Below are 27859 nucleotides of genomic sequence, written 5' to 3'. Positions count from 1 at the left end.
TTAATATCAACAGCTCTTTTACATAAACATCCCAGACCTATTTGTTCCGCCATCCCGAGGAGTGTAATATAGATATGAGGTCAAATGCTCTACGGACCTGGTCGGTGGCCTGTCTATGCCTCAAAAAACCCACCTGGTCTAACTGTCTAAGAATATCAACAACCTTTTAGCCAGAGTTTTTGTGAATAATTTCACATCTGTATTAATCAAGGATATGGGGCGAAAGCTTGCTACATCGCTGTGGGGGTATGGGAATAAAAGTGATGAATACTCTTGGAGTCTAGAGCTTTTGCTTTTAAGGGTAGAGAGATTTGGGGTCTTTTAGATCCCCAGATCACTACACAAAGAGGACCTGTCAAGCTATATTGTTATCGCAAGGGATGTTTGCCTATCTTGCATTAGCAATAAAGGTGATAACTTTTTTTTTTTAAGGTACAATGGGAAAAGTGTGTGTGTGCATTACCGTATTTATCGGCGTATAACGCACGCCGGCGTATAACACGCACCTCAATTTCAGAGGGAAGTTTCAGGAAAATGTTTTTTTTTTTAATTTTGAGGTCAGTGTCCATCTGCAGCCTCATTGCAGTCTAGCCTGTGCCCAAATGCAGCCTGTGCCCAAATGCAGCCTGTGCCCAAATGCAGCCTCACCTTCTCTCGTGGGATTTGCAGAGCCGAGCCGTCATTTCCTGTTCATTCGGTGGCAGTCACACACACAGTCCCGCCTCCGCCATTGGACCAGCTTCTGTGATTGATAGAACACTGGTCCAATGCCGGTGGCGGAAGCGGGAGTGTGTGTGTGTGTGTGTGGGTGGGTGTGTGTGTGTGTGTGTGTGTGTGTGTGTGTGACGTGTGCCGAGTAAACAGGAGAGACGGCGCGTGAATTCCGGCGGCGCTCGTCGGCACTCGTCTCCCTCCTTCCCCTCCGAGCCGAGGTACAGCCGAGATACAGTATCGGCGTATAACGCGCACTCGTGATTTTCCCCATATTTTCAGGGGGAAAAAGTGCGCGTTATACGCCGATAAATACGGTATATAACATTTATACACAGTAAAACCTTGGTTTGAGAGCGTTTTGCAAGACACGCAAAATGTTTTAATACATTTTGCCTTGATATACAAGCGATGTCTTGATATAAGAGTAGCGTCATGTCACAACTGAGTATAAAAAGGAGGAGGAGCCTCTAAGTGTAGCAATATGGTTACATTTAATGAAGGTACAACATTTAGCAACTTATTTTCTTCTCTTTTATACCCTGTAAAAAAAAAAATGCTTTGATATACAAGTGCTGTGGATTACAAGCATGTTTCTGGAACGAATTATGCTCGCAAACCAAGGTTTTATATATATATATATATATATATATATATATATATATATATATATATAATTTATTTATTTATTTATTTATTTATTTATTTTTTAAAGCACCTGTGTTGTTGCATGCTTGCGCGCAATGGTGAACGCATATGAAAGTCACATCCACATACGTAAATGGTGTTCGCACCACACATGTGAGGTATCACTGCGAACGTCTGAGCGAGAGCAATAATTCTAGCACTGGACATCCCCTGTAATTCTAAATAGGTAAACTGTAGAAGTGTCCCCTATGGAGAGTTTTATGTACTGTAGTCTTGGCTCATTACACGGGCGCGTGGAATTTTAACGCATGACATGTTCCATATATATTTACTCAGCGTAACCTCTTTCATATCCTACCAAAAAATTGGGGTATTTATTATGTGTGTGTGTGTGTTTGTTTTTGTTTATTATTAATATTATTCAATAGTGTATTTTTTTCCAAAAAAATGCGTTTTTAAAAACTGCTGTGTGACATAAAATTTTCTAGCAAAAATTACAGATTTTTACTTGTAAACAACAAGTGTCAGAAAAAGACCTTGTCAGCAAGTGGTTAATGCCATCGATAACCACTAAAATATATGTGGTTTGAGACCACAGGAAGTGTCGCTCTTATTTTCTTCAGTCACCCATGTGTCCCATACCATAAGGTGCATAAATGCTATTGAATTTCATGTCTGTGTACAGTAGTTGGTTTTGAAAGTCAAAAAGTAGTATCCCTCAAAGATCTCCTGTACATTCTCTTTAGGAATGGCATCAGTTCACCAATTACGTGCAAGTTAAACCGTGTCATAAATGTTGGTTTGAGCTCGCTGCACACCGAGCTGGAATATGCACAGCAGTCGTCGGAGGTAGGTGCTTTCTACACAGTCAGAGCATAATTGGTCCAACCTTACCCTCTGTCTGCTTTGCTCACCAATCTCCCCCCCTTTGTCACATGATCAGGTCTCCACAGCCGAGTGGATGGTCTCCTCAGGCCGCACGTCTTCCCTTGATGTCACTTTGGACCGTGAGGTCCTCTTGTTGCTCCACGGACCAGGACACGAACAACTAGCCACTGAGTTAAAGGGCATCCTGCAGGCAATGGTAAGGGAAAGACTGGACTTTGAATATCAAAAGGTGTTTCTTTTATAATGCCAAGAGCAACATTAGATGTGGCAAAAGTGTGTGTTTTTTTTTATTGGGCGGTTGTGGGGAGCAATTTGTGCAAGCATTGATTTGTAAAGGGTCATTTAAAATTCCTTCAGACGCATGTACATCAAAAGGATCCATCACCAAAACACATGCAAAATATCTTGATATTTGCAGTGTAGTGAAGAAGAATGCAATTGGGAGATGAGCAAGCTCTCTATAAAGAAATGGGACGCATTTTGGATAGAGAAGACAACTGGCTCACAAGAGGCATGATGGAGGCCATGATCATGAAACTGTAACAATCAACCCTTGACAGGGGTGAAGGCCTTCAGCACGAATACCATGGGGTTGGTTTACTAAAACTAGAGGGCCAGATTCTTGTACATCCGCGTATCTCTGCGGCGGCGTAACGTATCCGATTTACGTTACGCCGCCGCAACTTAGACGGGCAAGTGCTGTATTCTCAAAGCATATGCTCCGTAAGTTGCGGCGGCGTAGCGTAAATCGGCCGGCGTAAGCCCGCCTAATTCAAATTTGGATCAGGGGGGCGTGTTTTATGGAAATGTACTGTGACCCGACGTGATTGACGTTTTTCACGAACGGCGCATGCGCCGTCCGTGGAAATCTCCCAGTGTGCATTGCTCCTAATACGCCGCAAGGACGTATCAGTTTTGACGTGGACGTAAATTACGTCCAGCCCCATTGACGGACGACTTACGCAAATTTTGCAAATTTTGACGCGGGAACGACGGCCATACTAAACATTGTTACGCCGCACTTATGCCACCATATAGCAGGGGCAACTATACGCCGGGAAAAGCCTAACGTAAACGGCGTAACTTTACTGCGTCGGCCGGGCGTACGTTCGGGAATTCGCGTATCTACCTAATTTGCATACTCAATGCGGAATTCGACGGAAGCGCCACCTAGCGGCCAGCGTAAAAATGCAGTTACGATCCGACGGCGTAAGAGACTTACGCCTGTCGGATCTAACGGCTATCTATGCGTAACTGATTCTAAGAATCAGGCTCAGAGATACGACGGCGTATCTGGAGATACGCCGTCGTATCTCGGTTGTGAATCTGGGCCAGAGTGTGCAAAATCTGGTGCAGCTTTGCATAGAAACTAATCGACTTTTTATTTTTTTGTCAACGCTTATTGAAGAAGCTGAAATTGGAAGCTGGTTACAATGCACAGCTGCACCATATTCTGTACTCCATTTTTTTTTTTTTTTTGTAAATCAACCCCATTGTGTCTAACATATATTGCCATTTTAACATCTCGACCCCGACATTTTGACAATTCAGCCATGTAAAGCGTTTTTTTGTTTTTTTGTTTTTGTTTTTTTGTGGAGCTTTTCAGAAAAAAATATTGTTGCTGTATATTGTGACATATCAGGATCTCATTCATACAAACTGACAGAGCCAATCAAATTTGCAGATAAAAACTTTTTAGTAAGAAAAACTTTTGAAAGTCTAACGTGATTCTCTTCTCTCGCATACTGTTCATCTTATTTCCTTTTTTGTTTTGTCCATCCACAGCAGGAAGACAGGTATGTGATGGCGGATCAGCTTCTCGACTCATTACAGCGCCTGATCACCTCCGATATTGATGTGAAGGATTTATCTGGGAAGATGCTGGAGGTACATTTTCGAGTAATTTGATAATGACGGCACTGATGGTCGTAAAATATCTGCACTTAATATGGTTGTAAACTCGGTACAACCACTTTCACCTACAGATAAGCCTATATTAAGGTTTACCTGTATATGCTGGAAATATCTCATAAACTTACACAGTTTATAAGACATTTACAATGGCTAGATGTTCTGGCATCCACTTAATCAAGGTATTTTTATATATGCATTACTCCCCCCCCCCCCCCCCCCCCCCCCAAAAAAAAAAGCCTGTCCACTGCTTGTGTCAGGGCTCATAGTGTTACTAAACCCAAAAACTTAAAATCAGTGTGTATATGCAGTAAAACATGCCTGTTGTACTCGCTGTGGAACCAAAGGGATTAATCATCTGCATTGTGTAAAAAGGCTGTTTTAAACCTGGCTTCTCTGATCCTCTCCTTCCTTTACTGTCCCCAATCCATCTGCTGATAGTACAGAGACTTGGAGGCACTCTGCACATGCTCCGTTTGATGTGTATTACTAGAGGGGTTTTTTTTTTTTTTTTTGGGAGGGTGCATGTGATCAGCACAGGGCCAGACAGAGGGTCAAGGGCTCTACATCCTGATGGGACAGCCAGTGCAGTATTAAAACTACTTGTACAAGCTTTAACCAGGCACTGATAGCTGTTACAAGACTGTTATATACTGTACTGATAATTAAATGTATTTAGCAGTTTATATTTACTAAAATAATTGTATTTCATGTACTATGGGAGACCAGATACAGTGGAACCTTGGTTTGCGAGTAACGCGGTATTTTGAAAGACTAGCAACTATTTTTTAAAAAAATCTTATTTGGTTTGCGAGTGTTTGTCTTGCAAAACGATCAGAATTCAAGCTAATGGGGTGTGCAGTACCGCATTTGGCCTGAGGTGCGGGGGCGCTGGAGCCGTTAGGCTGGGTTCACACTACTACACTACTTTCATCCTACTTTGCTCTGCTACATCGGTCCTACATTTATCCTACATTGGTCCTACATCCATCCTACTTTCATGAACAGGATACTACTTTGGTCCGACTTCAATGATATTCAATGGGCCTGAAGTAGGATCAATGTAGGACCAAAAGTAGTACAGGGAGCATTTTCAAAGTCGGACCGACTTGTGTAGGACGCTACAAGACGCTCTCATAGGGAAACATTGAACACAGAGCAAAGTAGGATGAAAGTAGTGTAGTAGTGTGAACCCAGCCTTAGTGGGGGGAGCCATGGAAGGTAAACTTCAGCTTTAACAGTTGAAGCCTATGGATGTGCTTGGAGTTGTCTCCATTGTCATCCTCATCTGCTTCTCTCTTTCCCAATAGGTCATAACCGCTGATATGAAGCAGAAGAAGGCAAACTGGGAGCAGAGGCTGAAGCAGCTGGACAAGAACATGGAGTCTATCGACCGAGAGTTCGTCAAGATGTCAGGGAACGTGCGACGGATGAAGACGGAGCAGCTTCACCTGAAAAAGGAACTTTCCTCCAGGTAAGCGAAATCTGTTCATGGATTCACAATGTTTAACTCTGTCCTGTTCCTGAACTTCTTTATCACTTGTAGCCCTAAATTTCCGTTGTCCTCTGTTCAGGAGCTGAAATGTTAAATTGTTCCATTTAGAGTGTCTGTACAGGTTGCTAAAATGAGGGGAGACCAGTATGACTGCTATGTGTGTACAATGTACATATTGGCTCTATCAGTCTTATGTTTCAGGCACTGCTAGGTCCTGAGGATGCTCATTGACGAGACACGTGTCCGCTACTAGGCTGTGATCTATTTCAGTTATCTTGCAAACCTGGCCTGTTTAGTGGGTCCTGAGGACAGGAGTTGAGACCCCCTGTGCTAGGGGTCCATACAGTGAGGGAAAAAAGTACTTGATCTCCTGCTGATTTTGTATGTTTGCCCTCTGACAAAGAAATGATCAGTCAATAATTTTAATGGTAAATGTATTTTGGCAGTGAGAGACAGATTAACAACAAATATATCCAGGAACACATTTCAAAAAAGTTATAAATTGATTTGCATTTTAATGAGTGAAATAAGTATTTGACCTCTTCCCAAATCATGACTTGGCACTTGGTGGCAAAACCCTTGTTGGCAATCAGAAGTCAGACGTTTCTTGTAGTTGGCCACCAGGTTTGCACACATCTCGGGAGGGTTTTTGTCCCACTCCTCTTTGCAGATCCTCTTCAAATCATTAAGGTTTTCGAGGCTGACGTTTGGTAACTCAAACCTTTAGCTCCCACCACATGTTTTCTATGGGATTAAGGTCTGGAGACCGACTAGGCCACTTCTGGACCTTAATGTGCTTCTTCTTGAGCCACTCCTTTAAGTTGCCTTGTGTTTTGGGTCTTTGTCAGGCTGAGGGAAGGATTTGACGGTACATGGCCCCGTCCATTGTCTCTTTTGATGCAATGAAGTTGTCCTGTTCTCTTGGCAGAAAAATGTCCCCAAAGCATAATATTTCCACCTCCCATGTTTGAAGGTGGGAATTTTTTTATTTTTATTTAAAGGGTAACTCCACTTTCGTGTGTGTGGGGGGGGGGGGAGTAGCAAGTAAAGAAATATAGAATATACAGTTGCGACACAAGTCATATTGCAATTGCATGTTATTAAAAATGTCCTTTTCTTTTCAATCTGCTGCTCTGGCTACCTGGAGGTGTTCTGTACACAGAATATGTACATAACGCCCCCCAGGAACATAATTTCCTGCTTGTGTGATTGGCTCACTGATTTTCCCAAAAGTCTACACTAAGATACAATTCAGATTCCAGGCATCCCCTGCAACAAAAATGAAATTTTTGGTGAGATTTTCCCAATATGAAGTCATGTCTAAAGGGATGCAGACCCAGCAGCTTTCCTCATTGGTGCTCTGCAGGTGCACAGCTGACAGATGATTATGAAACCACTCCCATTTAGACTCACTTTCCCACAGGGATTTCTTCAGAATAACAAAAGGTAGGAATCTGCAACAAAGTTTGTTAAAATCCTTGTAATGTACAGTGGAACCTTGGATTACACGCATAATCCATTTCAGGCGAATGCTTGTCATCCAAAGCACTTTCATATCAAAGCGAGTTTCCCCATAGAAGTCAATGGAAACTAAAATAATTTGTTTCACATTGACTTCTATGGCATGCAATACCACATGTGGCCAGAGGTGGGGTGGGCGCCGGAGAGACTCGAAAATACTCAGAGACCATTCGGCTGTATTCGGAAACACTCAGGAACAGAGTATTTTTGAGTGTTTCTGAGTATTTCTTGAATCCTGCTTGTTTTGCGAGACAACAATCGCAAACAGAGTCAGGATTTAAAAAAATAAATAATTGCTCGTATTGCAAAATGCTCGTTAACCGTGTTACTCGCAATCCGAGGATCCACTGTATATAGATCACCCAGAGGGGTTACACTTTAAGTCTTTTCCCTTTGCGCATTTAACAGGCATTTTTGCACCCGGTTCCAAAAGTGCTTTTGCAGCTGTCAAGCAGAAGACTCTCTCAAACACATTAAAGTCAGACGTTCCTGAATCCGTGTCTATCATATGCTCTCTATACGGTCATAGGTAAATCCTTTCCTATGACACCCTATTAGGCAGATGACCTGGGGAGTGCACCAATGCTCAGTTTGGATTGGTCACACACATTCTCATGGCAGTAGAGAGGGTTGGAGTGGAAGTATGGCGTACCCAAACAGTCCACTTGCTGCTGTCAAACATCGAGTTTCACAAGTAATTGTCTTTGAGAAAATGATTGCTAGACAAATGAAAAAGATAACATTTTCTAAATCATGGGAACCATGGATCGAGTCCTAGTACAATGCAGTACATGCCGCCCTCCTTTAAGGGAGTCATTGCTTTTGTAGAGATTTGAAGTGGTAATATCCCTACACCCCCCCCCCCCCCCTCTCCCCATTTCTTCTCAATCAGATTGTCAGCAAGGGAAGTATTACGAGCTCCCTTTCTCTTCGAGGCACCTGCAGGGGTGGATTGACAACTCATGGGGCCCCCGGGCAATGGGAGATTATGGGGCAGTGGCGGCTGGTGCTCTATTTTTTTGGGGGGGCGCAAACAAAACCCCAGTCAACCCCCCCCCCCCCCCCCGCCACTCGCAGACAATGGGACCTGCAGACAGACAGAGAGACAGATAGATAGACAGACAGATAATAAAACAAATAGATAGATATAGATAGATAATTAGATAGATAAATAGATAATTAGGCAGATAGCTATAGATAGATAGATAGATAGATAGATAGATAGATAGATAGATAGATAGATAGATAGATAGATAGATAGATAGATAGAGGGAGGGGGAGGGAGCGAGAGATAGAGCTATATATAATTAGATAGATAATTAGATAGACAGACAGATAGATAGAGAGACATAGCTAGATAGAGCTATAGATAAATAGATAATTAAACAGATAGATAGATGGAGGGAGGGGGAGAGAGATAGAGCTATAGATAATTAGATAGATAGATAATTAGACATACAGATAGATAATTAGATAGATAGATAGATAATTAGACAGACATATAGATATAGATAATTAGATAGATCGATAGATAGATAGATAGATAATCAGACAGACAGATATAGATAGATAATTAGATAGATAGATAGATAGATAGATAGACAATTAAACAGATAGAGAAAGACAGAGAAAGAGAGAGGGAGAGCGATAGATAGATAGATAGATAATTAAACAGACAGATATATAGATATAGATAGATAATTAGATGGATATAGATAGATAGATAGATAGATAGATAGATAAACAGACAGACAGATATAGATAGATAATTAGATAGATCGATAGATAGATAGATAATCAGACAGACAGATATAGATAGATAATTAGATAGAGAGCGATAGATAGATAGATAGATAGATAGATAGATAGACAATTAAACAGATAGAGAGAGACAGAGAAAGAGAGAGGGAGAGCGATAGATAGATAGATAGATAATTAAACAGACAGATATATAGATATAGATAGATAATTAGATGGATATAGATAGATAGATAGATAATCAGACAGACAGCTAGCTATAGATAATTAGATAGACAGACAAATAGATAGATAGATAGATAGATAGAGACATAGAGATATAGAGCTATAGATAGATAGATAGATAGATAGATAGAGACATAGAGCTATAGATAGATAGATAGATAATTAAACAGACAGACAGATAGATATAGATAGATAATTAGATAGATAAATAGATAATTAGGCAGATAGCTATAGATAGATAGATAGATAGATAATTAAACAGACAGATAGATATAGATAGACAGACAGATAGTTAGATAGATAAATAGATAGATAATTAGACAGAGGTAGCAGATAGATAGATAGATAGATAGATAGATAGATCTATAGATAGAGAGATAGATAGATAGAGAGATCTATAGATAGATAGATCTATAGATAGAGAGATAGATAGATAGATAGATAGATCTATAGATAGAGAGATAGATAGATAGATAGATCTATAGATAGAGAGATAGATAGATAGATAGATAGATAGATAGATAGAGAGATCTATAGATAGATAGATAGATAGATAGACAATTAAACAGATAGAGAGAGACAGAGAGAGAGAGAGGGAGAGCGATAGATAGATAGATAGACAGATAGATAGATAGATAGACAATTAAACAGATAGAGAGAGACAGAGAAAGAGAGAGGGAGAGCGATAGATAGATAGATAGATAGATAGATAGATAGATAGATAGAGCTATAGATAGAGAGATAGATAGATCTATAGATAGAGAGATAGATAGATAGATAGATCTATAGATAGAGAGATAGATAGATAGATAGATAGATAGATAGAGAGATCTATAGATAGATAGATAGATAGACAATTAAACAGATAGAGAGAGACAGAGAAAGAGAGAGGGAGAGCGATAGATAGATAGATAGATAGATAGATAGATAGATAGAGCTATAGATAGAGAGATAGATAGATCTATAGATAGAGAGATAGATGGATAGATAGAGCTATAGAGAGATAGATAGATAGATAGATAGATAGATAGATAGATAGATAGATAGATAGATAGATATGGCTATAGATAGATAGATAGATAGATAGATAGATAGATAGATAGATAGATAGATAGATAGACAATTAAACAGATAGAGAGAGACAGAGAAAGAGAGAGGGAGAGCGATAGATAGATAGATAGACAGATAGATAGATAGATAGACAATTAAACAGATAGAGAGAGACAGAGAAAGAGAGAGGGAGAGCGATAGATAGATAGATAGATAGAGCTATAGATAGAGAGATAGATAGATCTATAGATAGAGAGATAGATAGATAGATAGATAGAGCTATAGAGAGATAGATAGATAGATAGATATGGCTATAGAGAGAGAGAGAGAGAGAGAGAGAGAGAGAGAGAGAGAGAGAGGACAGTCAGATAGATTAGATAGGCAGACAGACAGAGAGAGAGAGAGAGAGAGAGAGAGGGGACAGGCAGGACAGTCAGATAGATTAGATAGGCAGACAGACAGAGATAAGAGATTTGTAAAGCACAGCTGCAGGACGCAGGTACTCTAAGCCCTCACACACAGACAGGAGATGTGAAGCACAGCACCCTCCCCCTCCCTCCTGTCCTCTCTCAGTCCGATCACAGTACAGGCTGAGCATACAGCATAAGGTGCTGGACATGATGGGGTGGACAGGGACACTGGACAGGACAGACAATGAGACAAATAAAGTGTTTTTAATAAAGTTACTTACCTTAGAGTCCTCCTGGAGTCAAAAGCGAAAGTAACACTGCCCCGGGGAAAGCACCGCCCATTTCCTTCTGCAGTGAGGAAGCAGCAGGACCCAATTAGAGAGGAGAGTGGAGACACTGGAGAGTGATTGGCTCATGGCGCACAGCACATAGCCACAGAGCTTAAAAAAAAACTGCAAATGAAGCGTCTTGCCTGCTGCATTGGCATGACGCTTCAATGATGCTATAGCAGTGCTCTGAGTCTTTGACCGGCGCTCACCCTGAACATGCACCGTCTTAAAGGACCTTTTTTTTTTCTTAAAGGGCCCAAAAAAAAAAAATTTTTTTTTATTTTTTTTTTACTGGCTTTGGGGAGAGGGGGGGCGGCGCCCATGCGCCCCCTATGGACGGGCCGCCACTGTTATGGGGCCACACAGTGTGTGTACACACACACACACACATGGGCAGATCCTCAAAGAAATTACGCCGGCGTATCTCTTGATACGTCACGTAATTTAAAATTTTGCGCGTCGTATCTATGTTTTGGTATCCACAAAACAAGATACGACGGCATCTGGGTTAGATCCGAAAGGCGTACGCCGTCGGATCTTAGATGCAATTTTCCGGCGGCCGCTAGGTGGCATTTCCGTCGTATTCCGCGTCAAGTATGCAAATTGGCTATTTCCGACCATCCACGAACGTACGAGCGGCCGTCGCTTTTTTTTACGTCGTTTCCGTTTGGCTTTTTCCGGCGTATAGTTAAAGCTGCTATATGGTGGCGTACTCAATGTTAAGTTTGGCCGCCGTTCCCGCGTATAATTTTGAAAATTTTACATCGTTTGCGTAAGTCGTCCTTGAATGGGGCTGGACGCCATTTACGTTCACGTGGAAAACAATGACGTCCCTGCGACGTCATTTGGAGCAATGCACCCTGGGAGTTTTTACGGACGGCGCATGCGCAGTTTGTTCGGCGCGGGGACGCGCTTCATTTAAATGAAACGCGCCCCCTACTCGCCGAATTTGAATTCCGCGCCCTTACGCCGCGAGAGATACGCTACGCCGCCGTAACTTATGGCGCGGTTTCGTTGAGGATTCAAACGAAAGCAAAGTAAGTTACAGCGGCGTAGCGTATCTTACATACGCTGCGGCCGCCGCAGATGTATGTGGATCTGCCCCACAGTATACACACACACACACACAATGAAAAGGTGCTGGAGAGATGGGGCAGCTTATAATCTTGGGATTTTTTTTTTAAACACAGAATTTTACATGCTGTCCCTGGTTTTACTGAGGCTGGCAACCCTGATGGGGCCTCCTAGTGGCATGGGGCCCTCGGGCAGTGCCTGAATGGTCAGTACGCCCCTGGGCACCTGGATTTTTAAAATGTTTTGCCTTTTTGACTACAAGGCACAGCTGTATCATCTAGACTGTTATCCCGTCATGATGTTCTTCCAACGCCGAGACCTATAGACTGTTTATACCTTTTTTACTGTACAGTTTATAGCTGCAAACAGTGCCTCTTTTCTACATGCCCTTTCCTCTTTTGTGTAATGAGTTTTGCTTAAAAATTCTAAACTTGAAAATCAAGAAACAGAATTTTATTGAATGAAAATTTTAAGTCTTCAAATATTGCAAACCAATTGCAGCAGCAATAGAATATCTCTATTTCAATTTTATAGTGTTGCTTTTTACATTTCTGCATTTGTCTACAATTGCCAGCACTGTTGGTTGGTGACTTTCATGTTGCTGTTATTGCTTTTTATTCCTTTTTTTTTTTTTTTTTAAGTTGGTGTTTTATTAATTATTTGTTTATATATATATATATATATAATTTTCTAAATTTTCACTGGTGGACATCATCTGTTTGAGATTTATTTTTATTTTTTTGTCAGATTTTCAGGAGATTATTTTGTTCTAAGTGCCCCGGGGCTATACCCCCACCCCCTGTATTTTGTGATTGTTTGACATATATTGTGTGTACAGGGAGTGTAGCGGCTCAGTGTTTGTGTATGGTGTGGGAATCTGGCTGTGGCTTGCTGAAAACACCCCTTCAGACTCTTAAGACTCCCCCGCTGACTGTAATATATAAATAGGAACATTGGCTGCTATCTGCCTGTGTTCTCTGTATAATGTTTATAGAAGACCCATTCAGCTTGTGTGTCCAAATCTACATCCACGTGAGCACCTTGTATGTACATGACCGTCTTCCTCCTAAAAAACAAAAACATTGCAGTTCAGTGATGTCGTTCAGATGAGCTCATTGGCTGCCGCTTTAGAAATCTGAGGACAAGGTGGCATGTTTTGCATTTTACAGGTCCTCTCAGAGGTAGCAGTGACATTATCAATGTGCTGTACATAGCTGTGAGAGGAGCCCAGCAGGCCACACCCTTTTCAAAAACGGCCTGTAGAGAATTACAGAAGGGGGCGGAGATAAGACCTGTCACTCTGCACAAGGAGGTAGAGCAGCAGTGACCGGTCTTTATTACAGGAAGCTCCTGCACAGAGTTATTTTTTCTCTATATTACTGCACAAATCTAAACGAAATGTACAGATAGAATTTTGTCCTGGAGTTCAACTTTGTGAGTTTTTTTTTTTTTTTATGGTATTTAATCTGGAACTTTCTCCCCTTTTCCCTAAAATTCATTTCTGCATGGTGATATAAATTTGTATATCGTTTGTTACTTGAAAACTTTTTTTTTTTCCTTTTTTTTTTTTTTTCATATCTTGTTGGCTTTCCACTTTTTTGGTTTCCCCCCTGAGCTAACTAATGACATGGCTTTGTACAGAGTGGAACAGTTATGCTGAAACAGAAAAGGGCCTTCCCTAAATTGTTAAACAAGGTTGTGTAGCAACCCAGCACCTCCAGAGGCAGGGGTGGGCTGGCATTTCACTAAAATATGGGACGAAGAAAGCATATTGGGTGCCAGTCTTGTTTGTCTTTTTTAAAGTATTTATTGCAGAATGGTTAAGGATGTGAGGGTTGGGGGTCCCAGATATTTATAGAAGATCACCTATATCTCCAGATCAATGTCCAGATTCAGTGTCCGAACCTTTTAACTCACTCTAGAAACACTGTAAGCAAGTTCCCAAATGTCAGTGCATCCTCCACGCGAGCCATCAGGCCAGCCTTCTTCCTAGCTCTGTTCAGCAAGGGGCCACCCATTTTTCTTGGCACAGCTTCCTCCAGACCAGGACCACTTCAGCACAGACCCCCAAACCTAATGGCCCTATGCAAGGTGAGAATATGATCCAGGGATAGCCGATGTATCCACACCAGGGGCTTACCAGAAAGCCCCCCCTGATAATGTCACTTCTCACGAAACGCGTAGGGGGGAGCCATGCACATACACTAAAGCATATGCACGATTGATGTTTGGCCATCTCTGTTACTGACCTGTTTTTACATGCTCTTTACCATCAATATAAATGTAAGTGCAATATCTTTTAATAAAATTGGATGTTTTGCAATACTTCACCTTGTGGAGCCTTTGTCTTGAATATGCATGACCAATTGATTGTGTCTGAGGACCGGTTGGATTGGCTTTCTGGAGTCACCATGTTCATATTCCTGCCATTGGATCTACCATATGATTGAATGTTTTCTGACCTCCCTGAATAGGGGTGTCACTGGCTTTCTGGTAAGCCCTTGGTGTGGATACTTCCTTGGTGTCACATTGGCTATGCCTGGATCTTTCTCACCTTGCATGGAGTTTCATTTGGGACTATTTCTTATTTAATTGTATTACATTTTTTTTTATTTTTTTTTTTATTTATTTGAGGTGCACAATTTATAATTGTTTCACTGTGCACTTTCTGGATATATCTGGATAGTGTTTACATGATGGTTCTCCTCTATGGGATTAATTGTGTTTAGTCACATTGTTTAATTTTATCGCTGCACTTTATTTAGTTTTTATATGTCTGGCATCAAGGGTACAGTGTTCAGCAGCTGACTATTTGGCACAAGCGCAGATATTTCCTTTTTTTTTCTTATTTTCTTATAGGAGACTGGGCCTAACGGCAGTACTCCATGCAGCATCACCTCCCTAGGCCTCAGCCCAGGGAAAGAGAATGGTCACATGGCATGTCCCAAATATTTTCATAGCGCTACCCTGTGAGGGCCGCCTACTGAATGTGTGTGTATGTGTACCCCACTGGTTGCCCTGACCTGACACGACCTCTGACACCCTGGGTTCAGACATTTTTTGGTGATGACCAAGATAATTTGGGAGCACACACACAATTTAAGTAAACAGTTAGGAGGACCGCTGTTGCTGCTCAGAAAAGAGTAAGTGTAGCAGATGTAGCAGGTCCTACAACCTTGGGCAAAAGAACAAGACAATGGTGTCTCTTGTAGTATCAGAATGTGCAAGTGCCCTCTCACCAGTTCCTAACAACAACTCTCAGTATAAAAGTGGCGTGGGGCATCTGTAGAGCCCGGGTCAAGGGATAGTAGGGCCCTGTGACACACTGTGCTGCAGATTGGCTGGATCTGGCGTGGACGTGTGCAGAGCGGCCTCCAGGCTGCCACTGGATGGCTGGAAAAAGCTGGCAATGGATGCTGCGGTACCCGTATGCGATGACTCTCTCTCCTTCTGTAGCACAGGCCGCGACTTGGCCACAGCACACACTGACACAGAGCCCCTTGCTTGCAGTGCCAGGCCAGGGTTCCACGAGAGTGATTCCGCCCTCACCCAGCTTTTTATCACCTCTCCCAGCATCCTGTTCTTCTTCCCTAGCCGGCTGGTAGTTGCAGTCCAAAACAGTCTAGATGAATGCAAAACTTGGCTCCCTGGACTACATGTCCCAAGATGCTTTGTTTCACTCTTAAAACCCAGTCACTCTATCTTCAGGATGGGATGACAGTGTTCCGGCTGAACACTAGGAGAGTGCAGCTCCACAGTAGCAATGCTGCACAGTGTCTCCTGACAATGCATATATTAGCCAGCTCCTGGCTATATCTGTATCCTCCCCCAGCATGCACCAGTGGCATAAACCTCCGATTGGATTGGCTGAAGAGAATCGAAATATTCATAGCCTAGTATTGTTTGTGAAATGTCATACTATGACCATTGATACCAGTGACATGTACTGGCAACAGGGAGAAATCACAAGCCAACTTAAGCTTGGGGGGACGGGGGGGGGACGTGAAAAAAACCTATACAACCAGTTGGAGTGAACTACAGCCCAGCCAAAAACTACATTGACCTAGTAGCCACTATTTAGGACAAGGGGCTACCGTTGGAAAAGTACATGTCTAAAATGTATTTTATATGATGTCGTTTTAGTAGTACACTTACGTGAAACGCCTAAAATCAATAATTGCAGGGGATATTTCTTGCCTTTTGGCTAAATAGTGTATACCTATGTAGCGCCCTGGGCTTTAGTCGGGGAGCGCCTCGCCAAAGTCCTTATCAGGAGTAGAATACTGTTGCCATAGGAGAAGGCAATCCTGCAGGTGCAGAAGTGGCACATTACTGGAGCCTTTCTCTGTACCTCTGTCTTCCTATCGAAGTCTCATATTCTGCCTATTGAAATTGCAACTATTAGGGTGTCCTGGTCCTAACCCTAGTTTCCTTGCAAAATATAAAAAGTACTGTTAAAAGAAATAAAACCTCTTTTGCATCTAAGAAGTGTCTGGCGCCCAATGACTTTTACCACCTTTGGACCCACTATGTCTCACAACCCACTACATATTGAAGGATGTCGGCGGTCTGTGGCCTCAAAGGTCCTTATTAGACTGGAAGAGGTTAGAGATTCTGCTACCTAGACTTAGTGGCTCACTTAGAATCCCCAGCGAGGGGTTAAATGCAGCGATCGCCCTGTTTCTAGAATGTTACAGGTACGCCAGGCGGTTTGTCCTTGACATTTTATGGTCTGTGTTTACAGTATTTATCGTTCGCTGTAAACATCTAATTTTATCATAGCAGGTCCAGGAACTTGATAATCCCTATCCTTTTGGGGTGAAAATAATCTTCTCTTTATACTATCTGTGAACATTTAGAACCTACTGATCATCACCGGTGCTGTCTCTGCATTCTTTGCCTAATCCCCAGATGGTGGAAAGTTACAGCTGATCCTCTATTGCCCTTTTCCGCACCTGTCTTGGATTACAGTTGTACAGAACTTCTCTGATCACATCAATTTTTTATTTTGTCCAGTAATTGTTTGGGATGAAATTTGTGTTCATGTAGGACGTATATGGTTAACCACATGCCGACCGCCGCACGCAGCTATACGTCAGCAGAATGGCATGGGCAGGCAAAAGGATGTGTGTGTGTGTGTGTGTGTGTGTGTGTGTGTGTGTATACTTCCACCTTTAAGAAGCTCCGTGGGTCCCGTGGACTCGATGTCCGTTGTCATACCCGCGATCGCGTCACGGTGAGGAAGAAGGGGGAAATGCTAATGTAAACCAGCATTTCCCCCGGTCTTCCTAGTGACAGGACAGTGTACACAGCTTCCTGTAATCGGAAGCGGTGATCACTGTCGTGTCACACACAGCCCATCCCCCCTACAGTTAGAAGCACTCCCTAGGGCACACTTAACCCCTACAGTGCCACCTAGTGGTTAACCCCTTTACTGCCAGTGTCATTTTCACAGTAATCAGTGCACTTTTATAGCACTGATCACTGTAAAAAAAGGTAGTAGAGGTCTGTTCCTCCCAGTGATCTTTAACCACTTAAGCCCCGGACCATTTTGCAGCTAAATGCCCAGGCCAGGTTTTGCGATTCGGCACTGCGTCGCTTTAACAGACAATTGCGTGGTCGTGCGACGTGGCTCCCAAACAAAATTGGCGTCCTTTTTTCCCCACAAATAGAGCTTTCTTTTGGTGGTATTTGATCACCTCTGCGGTTTTTATTTTTTGCGCTATAAACAAAAGAAGAGCGACAATTTTGAAAAAAATTCAATATTTTTTGCTATAATAAATATCCCCCAAAAATATATCTAAAAAAAATTTTTCCCTCTGTTTAGGCCGATACGTATTCTTCTACCTATTTTTGGTAAAAAAATCGCAATAAGCGTTTATCGATTGGTTTGCGCAAAATTTATAGCGTTTACAAAATAGGGGATAGTTTTATTGCATTTTTATAAAAAAAATGTTTTTACTACTATTGGCGGAGATCAGCGATTTGTTTTTGTGACTGCGACATTATGGCGGACACTTCGGACAATTTTGACACATTTTTGGGACCATTGTCATTTTCACAGCAAAAAATTCATTTAAATTGCATTGTTTATTGTGAAAATGACAGTTGCAGTTTGGGAGTTAACCACAGGGGGCGCTGTAGGAGTTGGGGTTCACCTAGTGTGTGTTTACAACTGTAGGGGGGTGTGGCTGTAGGACTGACGTCATCGATCGAGTCTCCCTTATAAAAAGGATCACTCGATCGATACGCCGCCACAGTGAAGCACGGGGAAGCCGTGTTTACATACGGCTCTCCCCGTTCTTCAGCTCCGGGGAGCGATCGCGACGGAGCGGCTATAACCGAATAGCCGCGCCGTCATCCCGGATCTCTCCCCGAGGGAATCCGCCCGCTGCACGCAGCGGAGGGGGTCCCGATCGGACCCCCCACCCGCTAGAAGGAAAGGACGCATATATACGCCCATCTGCCTGTCCGTGACATTTTGCGGACGTAAATAGTCGTGCGGCGGGCGTTAAGGGGTTAAGTGGCGCTCCGGCTGCCAGGCCTGTGATAGTCGCCTGTCCGGGGGCACTTTACCCACCCTGATCGGGGTGGCGACGAACTGAGTTACACTATTGCTGAGAGCAGGCTTGCTCTTTTTCGTATCCAAGGCCTGATACCAAAGTTCCTCTATGCTCATCAACCTTTCTCTATTGTGTTCCATGTTGATGTTGGCCATGTTGGGCCTTGGAATAAAGCATTAAAAACTCATTTCGTGTCTGGACACTTGCTCTTCATCTACACTCTCGGATGTCACCCCTAGACCAAGCCAAGAAGGTAACTCAATATGCCGATCCCAAACTAAACAGCGTCTTCTCCGGGGGTGAGCGCTGCATCCTTTTTAAAATTTTAGTTGTTTTTGCATTGGTACATGTCTTCTTTGGCAGTGCCCAGCTACCCAATACAACCTTTTTTAATTCAACCATAACTTGCCTATTGCTGTTTAAAAAACAAAACCTAAAAAGCTGAAAAACTGCTTGTTTCTACTCCTATTTATGTTAGAAGAGTTTTGGATTTGCAGCCTTCCTCTGGGTTCGCCGACTAATGAAACCCAGGCAGACTGGCTGATCTTCAGCGATGGCCTATATCACCTGCTCTCCAGGATCACTTATTGACCTTGAGGGACGTTTAGCTTTTGATGTGTCCCGAGAGTTTGTTTTGGAAGCTCCTTTGACGGTGCTGTATGTTAGAAGTCTCTCTGGTGCTGCAATAAAGTGATGGTATTCAGCCATCTGTCATCCTTTTATAGATGCCGAAAAATCGCTTTTGGAAGCTTAAGACTTTCAAAGCTCACAAGTTTTGAAAAGTAGCAGAACTCTGGAAGAAGTGACAAGGAAAGCCCTTTGAGATTCTACAGAGTAAAGTCAACTGATGCTTTATTTTGGCTGCAACCAAAAATGAATGAATTGCTTTCAAACTAGTTTATTTTATGTATTGAACATTTTTATAAATACCAAGTGTTCAGGGGCAGTGCCAGGGGTGGACTTGTGTATACTTCAGCACCCCCAAAAATTCTCAAAGCAAGTATACTTTAGCACCCTCATGAGCAGGGCTGGCCTTAGGTGTTCAGGCGCCCTGTGCGAGCTAATCCTGTGGCTTCACCCCTCGCCCCCAAGACATTGTGCAATTTGCCGCCCCCCTGAAAGTGCCGCCTGGTACATTGGTGCCATTGGGTCCCATGTGATAAATGTGAGCAACTGACTGCGACTTACATTCTGCGAGCTGTGATGGCCGAACGGCGCCCCTGTTGCCCATGGCGCCCTGTGCGGCCGCACAGCTCGCACACCCCAAAGGCCGGCCCTGCTCATGAGCAGCCACCCTGGGTGCCTTAGGGGAAAAGGTTCATAGTGAGCAGCCTGCTGGGTCTGCCATAGTGACTGCTGGCAGACCCGGCCTCCTGCTGCACTGCCCCAAGCCTGCCCCTGTGTGGACAGGTGCTCAAGCAGTAAACAAGCACCTCTTCCAGCCATGCCACCATCAGCCCACCTGCCTGGCTGCTTACTCACCTTTCAGCCCACCTGCTGACTGCCACCACTGCTTAAGTATGCTGTGGATTGGAGAGGAGCACACTGCCCATCAAGGGGGGGGGGGGGCAGGGGCACAGTGACCACCATTGTAATGACCACACTATGCAGTGACCCCCCTATGTAGGAGGGAGAACTGACCAATGCAAGTGCTTGTTCAAACATGCAACCACCATATCCACCCATCTGAAAAGCGGTGAATCGCTTTTCACAGGGCATTTCACAAGCAGTGAAGAAACAAAGGGGCTTATCTACTAAAACTGGAGAGTTCAAAATCTGGTGCAGCTCTGCATAGAGATCAATTGGCTTCCAGGTTTTATTGTCAAAGCTTAATTGAACAAGCTGGAATTAGAAGCTGATTGGCTACCATGCACAGCTACACAAGGGGCCAGATTCACAGAAGAGATACGACGGCGTATCTCTGATACACCGTCGTATCTATGCGACTGATTCATAGAATCAGTTACGCATAGATAGCCCTAAGATCCGACAGGTGTAATTGTCTTACACCGTCGGATCTTAGGATGCAATACTTCGGCCACCGCTGGGTGGAATTTGCGTCGTATTCCAGCGTCGGGTATGCAAATGAGGATTTACGGCGATCCACGACGGTTTTCGCGTTCGTTACGTTGTCGCTAGTAATTTTTTCCTGTCGCAAAGTTACGGCTGCTTTAACATGGCTTAACTTTAGTCGAGCCATGTTAAAGTATGGCCGTCTTTCCCGGGTTGAATTTCAAATGTATTATTTTTTTTTGCGTAAGACGTCCGGGAATACGAACGCACGGCGGGAATTTCAAAACGGAGCATGCGCAGTACGTCCGGCGCGGGAGCGCGCCTAATTTAAATGGTACACGCCCCTTCGAATTAGGCGGGCTTGCGCCGGACGCCGCTGACGTAAGTTTTCACGCAAGTGCTTGGTGAATCAGGCACTTGCGATGAAAACTTGCGGCGGTGTAACGTATATACGATACGTTACGCCGCCGCAATTATATGTGAATCTGGCCCAAGATTCTGAGGGCTCCAGTTTTAGTAAATCTCACCCTTAATGTCACAGCCTCACTGCCTGTTTTAACGTAAAAAAATAGCAACCCATTGCACTGCAACCAAGAATGCACACAGTTAAAGAGCAGTTGTGGCATGGGCCCATTCAACTGAATGCCAACCCTCAAATGCAACAATTAGATTTTTGCCCTGGCTGCAAAGCAAATGCAATTGGTTACACTGGTCACTGACTGTTAATGTAGGAGGGTGCACTGGTCACCAATGTAAAGGTGCACATGCAGCACTGACCACCAGTGTGATCGGGTACACTAAAAAAGTGCTGCATAATACTCGCCACACCCCCCAAAAAAATATTGTCTGGAGCCACCCCTGCAAATGTTCTATAAAGTGTAGCACTGTAAACTATACATCAATATGCAAATGTGTACAGCACTTCAAAGTAGTGTCAGTATATCACTTTCATGCACCAATACCAGTGCCGATGCTGAGCATTTTCACCAGTACCTGTACTGGTGAAAATTCCCCCAGTACTTAAACTGATACCGGTGCGATTTTCGTCAATACAATATGAATTGGCAAAATCGCACTGCAAAGAATTTCATGTGATTTGAACAGGAATGTCTGAATCGCATGTGATTGTGTGTGTGTAGAAAGGGACGCGCCATCTAGTGGGCATTTTTATTAGAAATGTTATAACTCGCATTAGAGGAGCTCAAGCCTTTTAAGTAGGGTTGCACCGATACCACTTTTGTAAGATCGAGTAAAGGTACTGATACTTTTTTTTTAAGGTACTCACCGATACGTTTTTTTTTAATGTCGTGTGACAGTGGCACTAATATGCAGCACCGATGAGGCGTAGACTGTGTTAGTAGTATTTTTTTATTAAATAAATAAAAAATATGTACGTACGTACGTATACTTTTTTATTAAAAAAAATTATATATATTTTTTTTACAATTTTTTAAGCTTTAAATATCTTACAATTCTTCCCCTTTTGAGACAGGGAAAGGGACTGAGGACACGGATTCCCCTGTTCATTTCTCTGCAGCCTCAGCTGCACTGAAAATGAAGGGACATGAGACAGCGGCTTCTCTCCATTCATAAACTGAAGCATAGTACACAGATTACAATGTTTCAGTAATGAATGGACAGAGTCAGTGTCAGTCGGTAATCCTCATACACTGTAACCAGAAATCTACTGTCTTTATAAGAAGTGAGGGGAAATCTCAACAGCACACAGCCATTACAAAAAAAAAACAGAGCCTCTAACCCTTCTCTAGGTCTCCATCCAAACTGGAATAAAAGATTTTGTCTGGTCTTTGGCTGTAATCTTCAGGTAATCTTCAAGTAGATCAATGATGGTTAGCTGAAACAATTCCTCATTTGGTGATGAGATCTTTCCAGTGAGTCTCACTCCTCCTGCCGTAGCCTTCAAAACATAGATTAAAGTTAATGACTTGCTGTGCGCTGGATCGCGTATATATACATAATCCTGCGCTGCAAGCGGGTTGCTTCTGCTTTGATTCATAGAAGCCGATTTGTGGGTGTCAGGCACTCGATTTTCGGCAGCACCCGCTGATCGTCAGACAGAGACTCAGGACAGAGCACTGTCTATGTAAACAAGGCAGAGTTCCGTTCTGACCATGGGGGGGGCGTGATCTTGTCTCTGCAAAGCAGGAACTAAAGGCTATCTCTCCCCCTAGTAAAAGTAGCGCACACAGTGTACACAAACACTGTCTACAGGGGCGTTGCTAGGTGCCAAAAAGACCAGCCAAGCCGGCACCGGGGGGGGGGGGGGGGTTGGTCGGGGTTGGTGGAGTGGCGTGGGATGACCTACCCCTGACACGCATACCCTGACCTACGTGTGTCTGTGTGTGTGTGTGTGTGTGTGTGTGTGTGTGTGCACACACTGACATAACCTATATACACTGACTGACCTGTCCTGCATTACACTGTCCTGCGTTACACTGACCTGTCCTGCGTTACACTGACCTGTCCTGCATTACACTGACCTACATACACTGACCTGACTCACTGACCTACATACACTGACCTGACTCACTGACCTACATACACTGACCTGACTCACTGACCTACATACACTGACCTGACTCACTGACCTACATACACTGACCTGACTCACTGACCTACATACACTGACCTGACTCGCTGGCCTACATACACTGACCTGACTCGCTGGCCTACATACACTGACCTGACTCGCTGGCCTACATACACTGACCTGACTCGCTGGCCTACATACACTGACCTGACTCGCTGGCCTACATACACTGACCTGACTCGCTGACCTACATACACTGACCTGACTCGCTGGCCTACATACACTGACCTGACTCGCTGGCCTACATACACTGACCTGACTCGCTGGCCTACATACACTGACCTGACTCGCTGGCCTACATACACTGACCTGACTCGCTGGCCTACATACACTGACCTGACTCGCTGGCCTACATACACTGACCTGACTCGCTGGCCTACATACACTGACCTGACTCGCTGACCTACATACACTGACCTGACTCGCTGACCTACATACACTGACCTGACTCGCTGACCTACATACACTGACCTGACTCACTGACCTACATACACTGACCTGACTCACTGACCTACATACACTGACCTGACTCACTGACCTACATACACTGACCTGACTCACTGACCTACATACACTGACCTGACTCACTGACCTGACTCACTGACCTACATACACTGACCTGACTCACTGACCTACATACACTGACCTGACTCACTGACCTACATACACTGACCTGACTCACTGACCTACATACACTGACCTGACTCACTGACCTACATACACTGACCTGACTCACTGACCTACATACACTGACCTGACTCACTGACCTACATACACTGACCTGACTCACTGACCTACATACACTGACCTGACTCACTGACCTACATACACTGACCTGACTCACTGACCTACATACACTGACCTGACTCACTGACCTACATACACTGACCTGACTCACTGACCTACATACACTGACCTGACTCACTGACCTACATACACTGACCTGACTCACTGACCTACATACACTGACCTGACTCACTGACCTACATACACTGACCTGACTCACTGACCTACATACACTGACCTGACTCACTGACCTACATACACTGACCTGACTCACTGACCTACATACACTGACCTGACTCACTGACCTACATACACTGACCTGACTCACTGACCTACATACACTGACCTGACTCACTGACCTACATACACTGACCTGACTCACTGACCTACATACACTGACCTACATACACTGACCTGACTCACTGACCTACATACACTGACCTGACTCACTGACCTACATACACTGACCTGACTCACATGAATTTTCCAAGAACAGACAGGTGAACAGAACAGGTGACCTTTTTTTAAATATTACTTGTAAAAGCTCTTCATATAGGTTCACCGTGAACCTATATGAAGAGCTTTTACAAGTAATATTTAAAAAAAGATCAGTAACAGCCCCACACACTGACCTACCTTTAGCTCAGCCTCAGCCTTGGTGTGCGGTCACAGCAGGCACTGGCAGTTAGTCACACTCACTCGTCGTCGGAGAGGAGCCGAGGAGAAGACGAGAGCAGAGCCACCCGCCTGAGCGGGGATGTGGTGCGGCGGCTGAATTGTAATTCCTGCCGTGGAGCCTGCAGCGCCTATGATGGACGTCACACGTCCCACGTTCCGACATTGGCGCTGCAGGCTCTAGAAGGCGGGGCCTGCTATCTATGGCACTCGGCCGTACTCGGCGACACTCGGCGCTGGCGGCACTTGGCCGCACTCGGCCACTTTCGGCCGCACTCACCTGCTTTCAGCATCAGATTGGTCCCGTCTCCCAGACACTCGGGGCTAACAATGTAATGGAATGCTGCATAGACTCAGGGCTTTTCGGGGACCCATTCAGGGCTCCAACCCCCCAAAACATGCCCCAACGACGCCCCTGACTGTCTAGACACACAGTTAAAGTAATTGTAAACTCTGTTACACCACTTTTACCTACAGGTAAGCCTATAACAAGGCCTATAATAAGGCTTACCTGTAGGTACCTTGAATATCTCCTAAACTTGCACAGTTTAGGAGATAGTCAGTATATGCACTGCTGTCGATGTCATTGGCACATGCACTTTGAAGAAATTACCAGCAGCTCCCACACACACGCGCGGGACGGATGTGAGCCAGTGAGAAACTTATATAGCGCTGCACATGCGAACTGAATCGCCTCTGACCGCAAATCTTCTTTCTCCTTTGGATTTGTATCTGGCTTTGGGTATCTGGAGTAGATTTTGGCTAGTGGATCGCAGAACGCGATTGGGGTTGTGGGCTTTTCGTTTTTTGCATAGATATTGGGGGGCATTTCCTAGAATACACTTATGCGTAAGACAAAGTGCTTTGAAAGTGATTCCGTCTTTTACTGGCAACCAGTGAAGGGCTCTCTCTCAGTGATGGTGAGATTGATTCCCAAGGTTTTTTCCCAGTCACAAGTCGAGCGGCCGTATTTTGAACGACTTGCTGCCGAGTGATTTGGTACTTTGGGAGTCCAAGATAGAGGGCATTTGCATAGTCAAGTCTGGAGTTGATAATTGTTCCCACTACGACTGCTATGTCATCTTTTGGGATAAAGGGAATGAGTCTACGTAGTAGGCGCAGCAGATGGTGCGATCCGCTCACTACTGACCCCATTTGTGCATCCATTGTCATGTAGGTGTCGAAAATTACTCCGAGACTTTTGACTTTGGTGCTAGGGGTGATGATTTGACCCAGAATGGGCGGGGGTATCCATGTTGCGGGATGAATCTTTCGATTGGCGTGAAACAGGAGAATTTCTGTTTTCGAACCATTGAGTTTAACGTAACTGTAATTGCGGCGCTAGCCAATCAGTGTCGGAGCTGTGAACCCGAAAGTAACTCGGGTGGAGATGTTCGTGCTGTACTCGGAGGGCTGATGCCGATCTACAGTGACCATACATATTTTAAGCACATTTTTTGTATTGATGTCACTGGTTCCCTCAAAGTGTCAGTGTCCGATTGTCCACTGTAATATTACAGTCCCGCTATATGTTGCTGATCGATAGAATTCCTAGTGTAATTTTTTTTTTTTTATTCCAGTATATATACCATAGTTTGTAGATGCTATAATGTTTGTATAGAGTCTATACAAACATTATACCATCTACAAACTATGGTGTATATATACTGGAATAAAAAAAAAAAAATAATTTATTTTTTTGTGGTATTTGATCACCTCTGTGTTTTTTTATATATTTTTTTAATAATTTTTTTTACTGCTATAAAAACATCCAAAAAAAAAACGAATAAAAAAATAAATACAAATAAAGTAGGCCAATACATATTCTACTACATATTTTTGGTAACAAAAAATCCCAATAAGTGTATATTGATTGGTCTATACTATAGACCAATCAATATACACTTATTGGGATTTTTTGTTACCAAAAATATGTAGTAGAATATGTATTGGCCTAATTTTTTTTTTTTTTTTTATTCGTTTATTTTTTTTTTTATTGGATGTTTTTATAGCAGTAAAAAATTGTATTAAAAAAATATATAAAAAAACACAGAGGTGATCAAATACCACAAAAAAATAAATAAAGATGGCATACATTTTGGTACAGCATCGCATGACTGTGCATTTCTCAGTTAACGTAACATAATGCTGTATCACAAAAAGCTGCCTGGTCATGAAGCGGTGTAAGTGGTTGAGACCCTTTCATGGTGTTCAAAGCAGGTCGGAGGAGTTGGGAAATCGTATGGAGCAGTCTGGGCTGCTCAACAAATACAAAGAGCTGCTGGGTGATTCAGTCGTCCTCCTCCACCCAAAAGTGTGTTATTCCTTTTGTGCTGAGCCCTGGAGGTTTTTTAGGCCGACCTTCCCAGCTGTATACAGACATACTGTGTATATATATCCTGTGCCATGTGGATTTGTTTGTTGATCAGCTTGGCTATTGAGAGTTGCTGTGTTTGTTTTATCCGCTTTTTGCATATGACATCATAGAAGAACACGATCCAGGTGTGAGGCATCCTCCGCCTCCGGTTCATAAAATGTCACTGACGTGTGGTTTCCCCTCTCCGCCTGTACAGGGCTCATGAGCTGGAAGCAGCCAGACAGCAGTTAGAGGAAGCCGAGGGACAAGAGCGACACATCTCCGCTCAGCTGCACCATTCTACTGCTGAACAAGAGGACCTGTCCAGACAGGTAAGCCTGAGCCCTCTGTCCTGTCACTAGCCAGCATGTAATGTACAACGTATTATCTGTTCTATAAAAGTGGTCCATCGGTATTCATTTCCATCTTTCTCTACTTCCACTCTCAACTGTAATTCTAGTGTTCCTCAACTTATGAGCTATAGGGGACCTCAACTGCCTGCCCTTGATGTCATCAAGGGGTCCACATATAATCAGTATATTTAATTACAGAAGACTTAAAGCGGAGGTTCACCCTAAAAAAATGATCTACCATTCCATCCAGCATACTTGCGTCAGCTACAGTGTGCTTTTTTTTTTCCGCTGTACTTACCATTTAATCGTTGATTTTCTTTTCTTCTTCCCGCGGGGAATAGGCGTTCCTATGAAGGGGCGTAGATGATTGACGTACGGCTACAGCGTGTCGCGCTTTCCGAAAATAGCCGGACTCGGCTCTTCACGGCGCTATACGGCTCCTGCGCACAGACAAGGAGCTGACTGCACAGGCGCCGTATATA

The 27859-nt window shown here is 43.6% G+C and overlaps 1 protein-coding gene across 1 annotated transcript in view; it reads left to right on the top strand.

The window, feature by feature from the left end:
* The window catches only part of IRAG2 (inositol 1,4,5-triphosphate receptor associated 2), a 165836-nt gene that overhangs the window by 7060 nt on the left and 130917 nt on the right, over positions 1-27859 (top strand). Inside the window, exons 4-8 of the mRNA XM_040345416.1 lie at positions 2106-2208; positions 2303-2443; positions 4033-4134; positions 5469-5632; positions 27242-27356. Of these exons, the coding sequence (XP_040201350.1) occupies positions 2106-2208; positions 2303-2443; positions 4033-4134; positions 5469-5632; positions 27242-27356 (625 nt within the window). The remainder of the gene's footprint in view (positions 1-2105; positions 2209-2302; positions 2444-4032; positions 4135-5468; positions 5633-27241; positions 27357-27859) is intronic.

This window comes from Rana temporaria, chromosome 3, assembly GCF_905171775.1.
Source record: "Rana temporaria chromosome 3, aRanTem1.1, whole genome shotgun sequence".
Lineage (NCBI taxonomy): Eukaryota > Metazoa > Chordata > Amphibia > Anura > Ranidae > Rana > Rana temporaria.
This window is presented reverse-complemented; position numbering and strand designations above follow the sequence as displayed.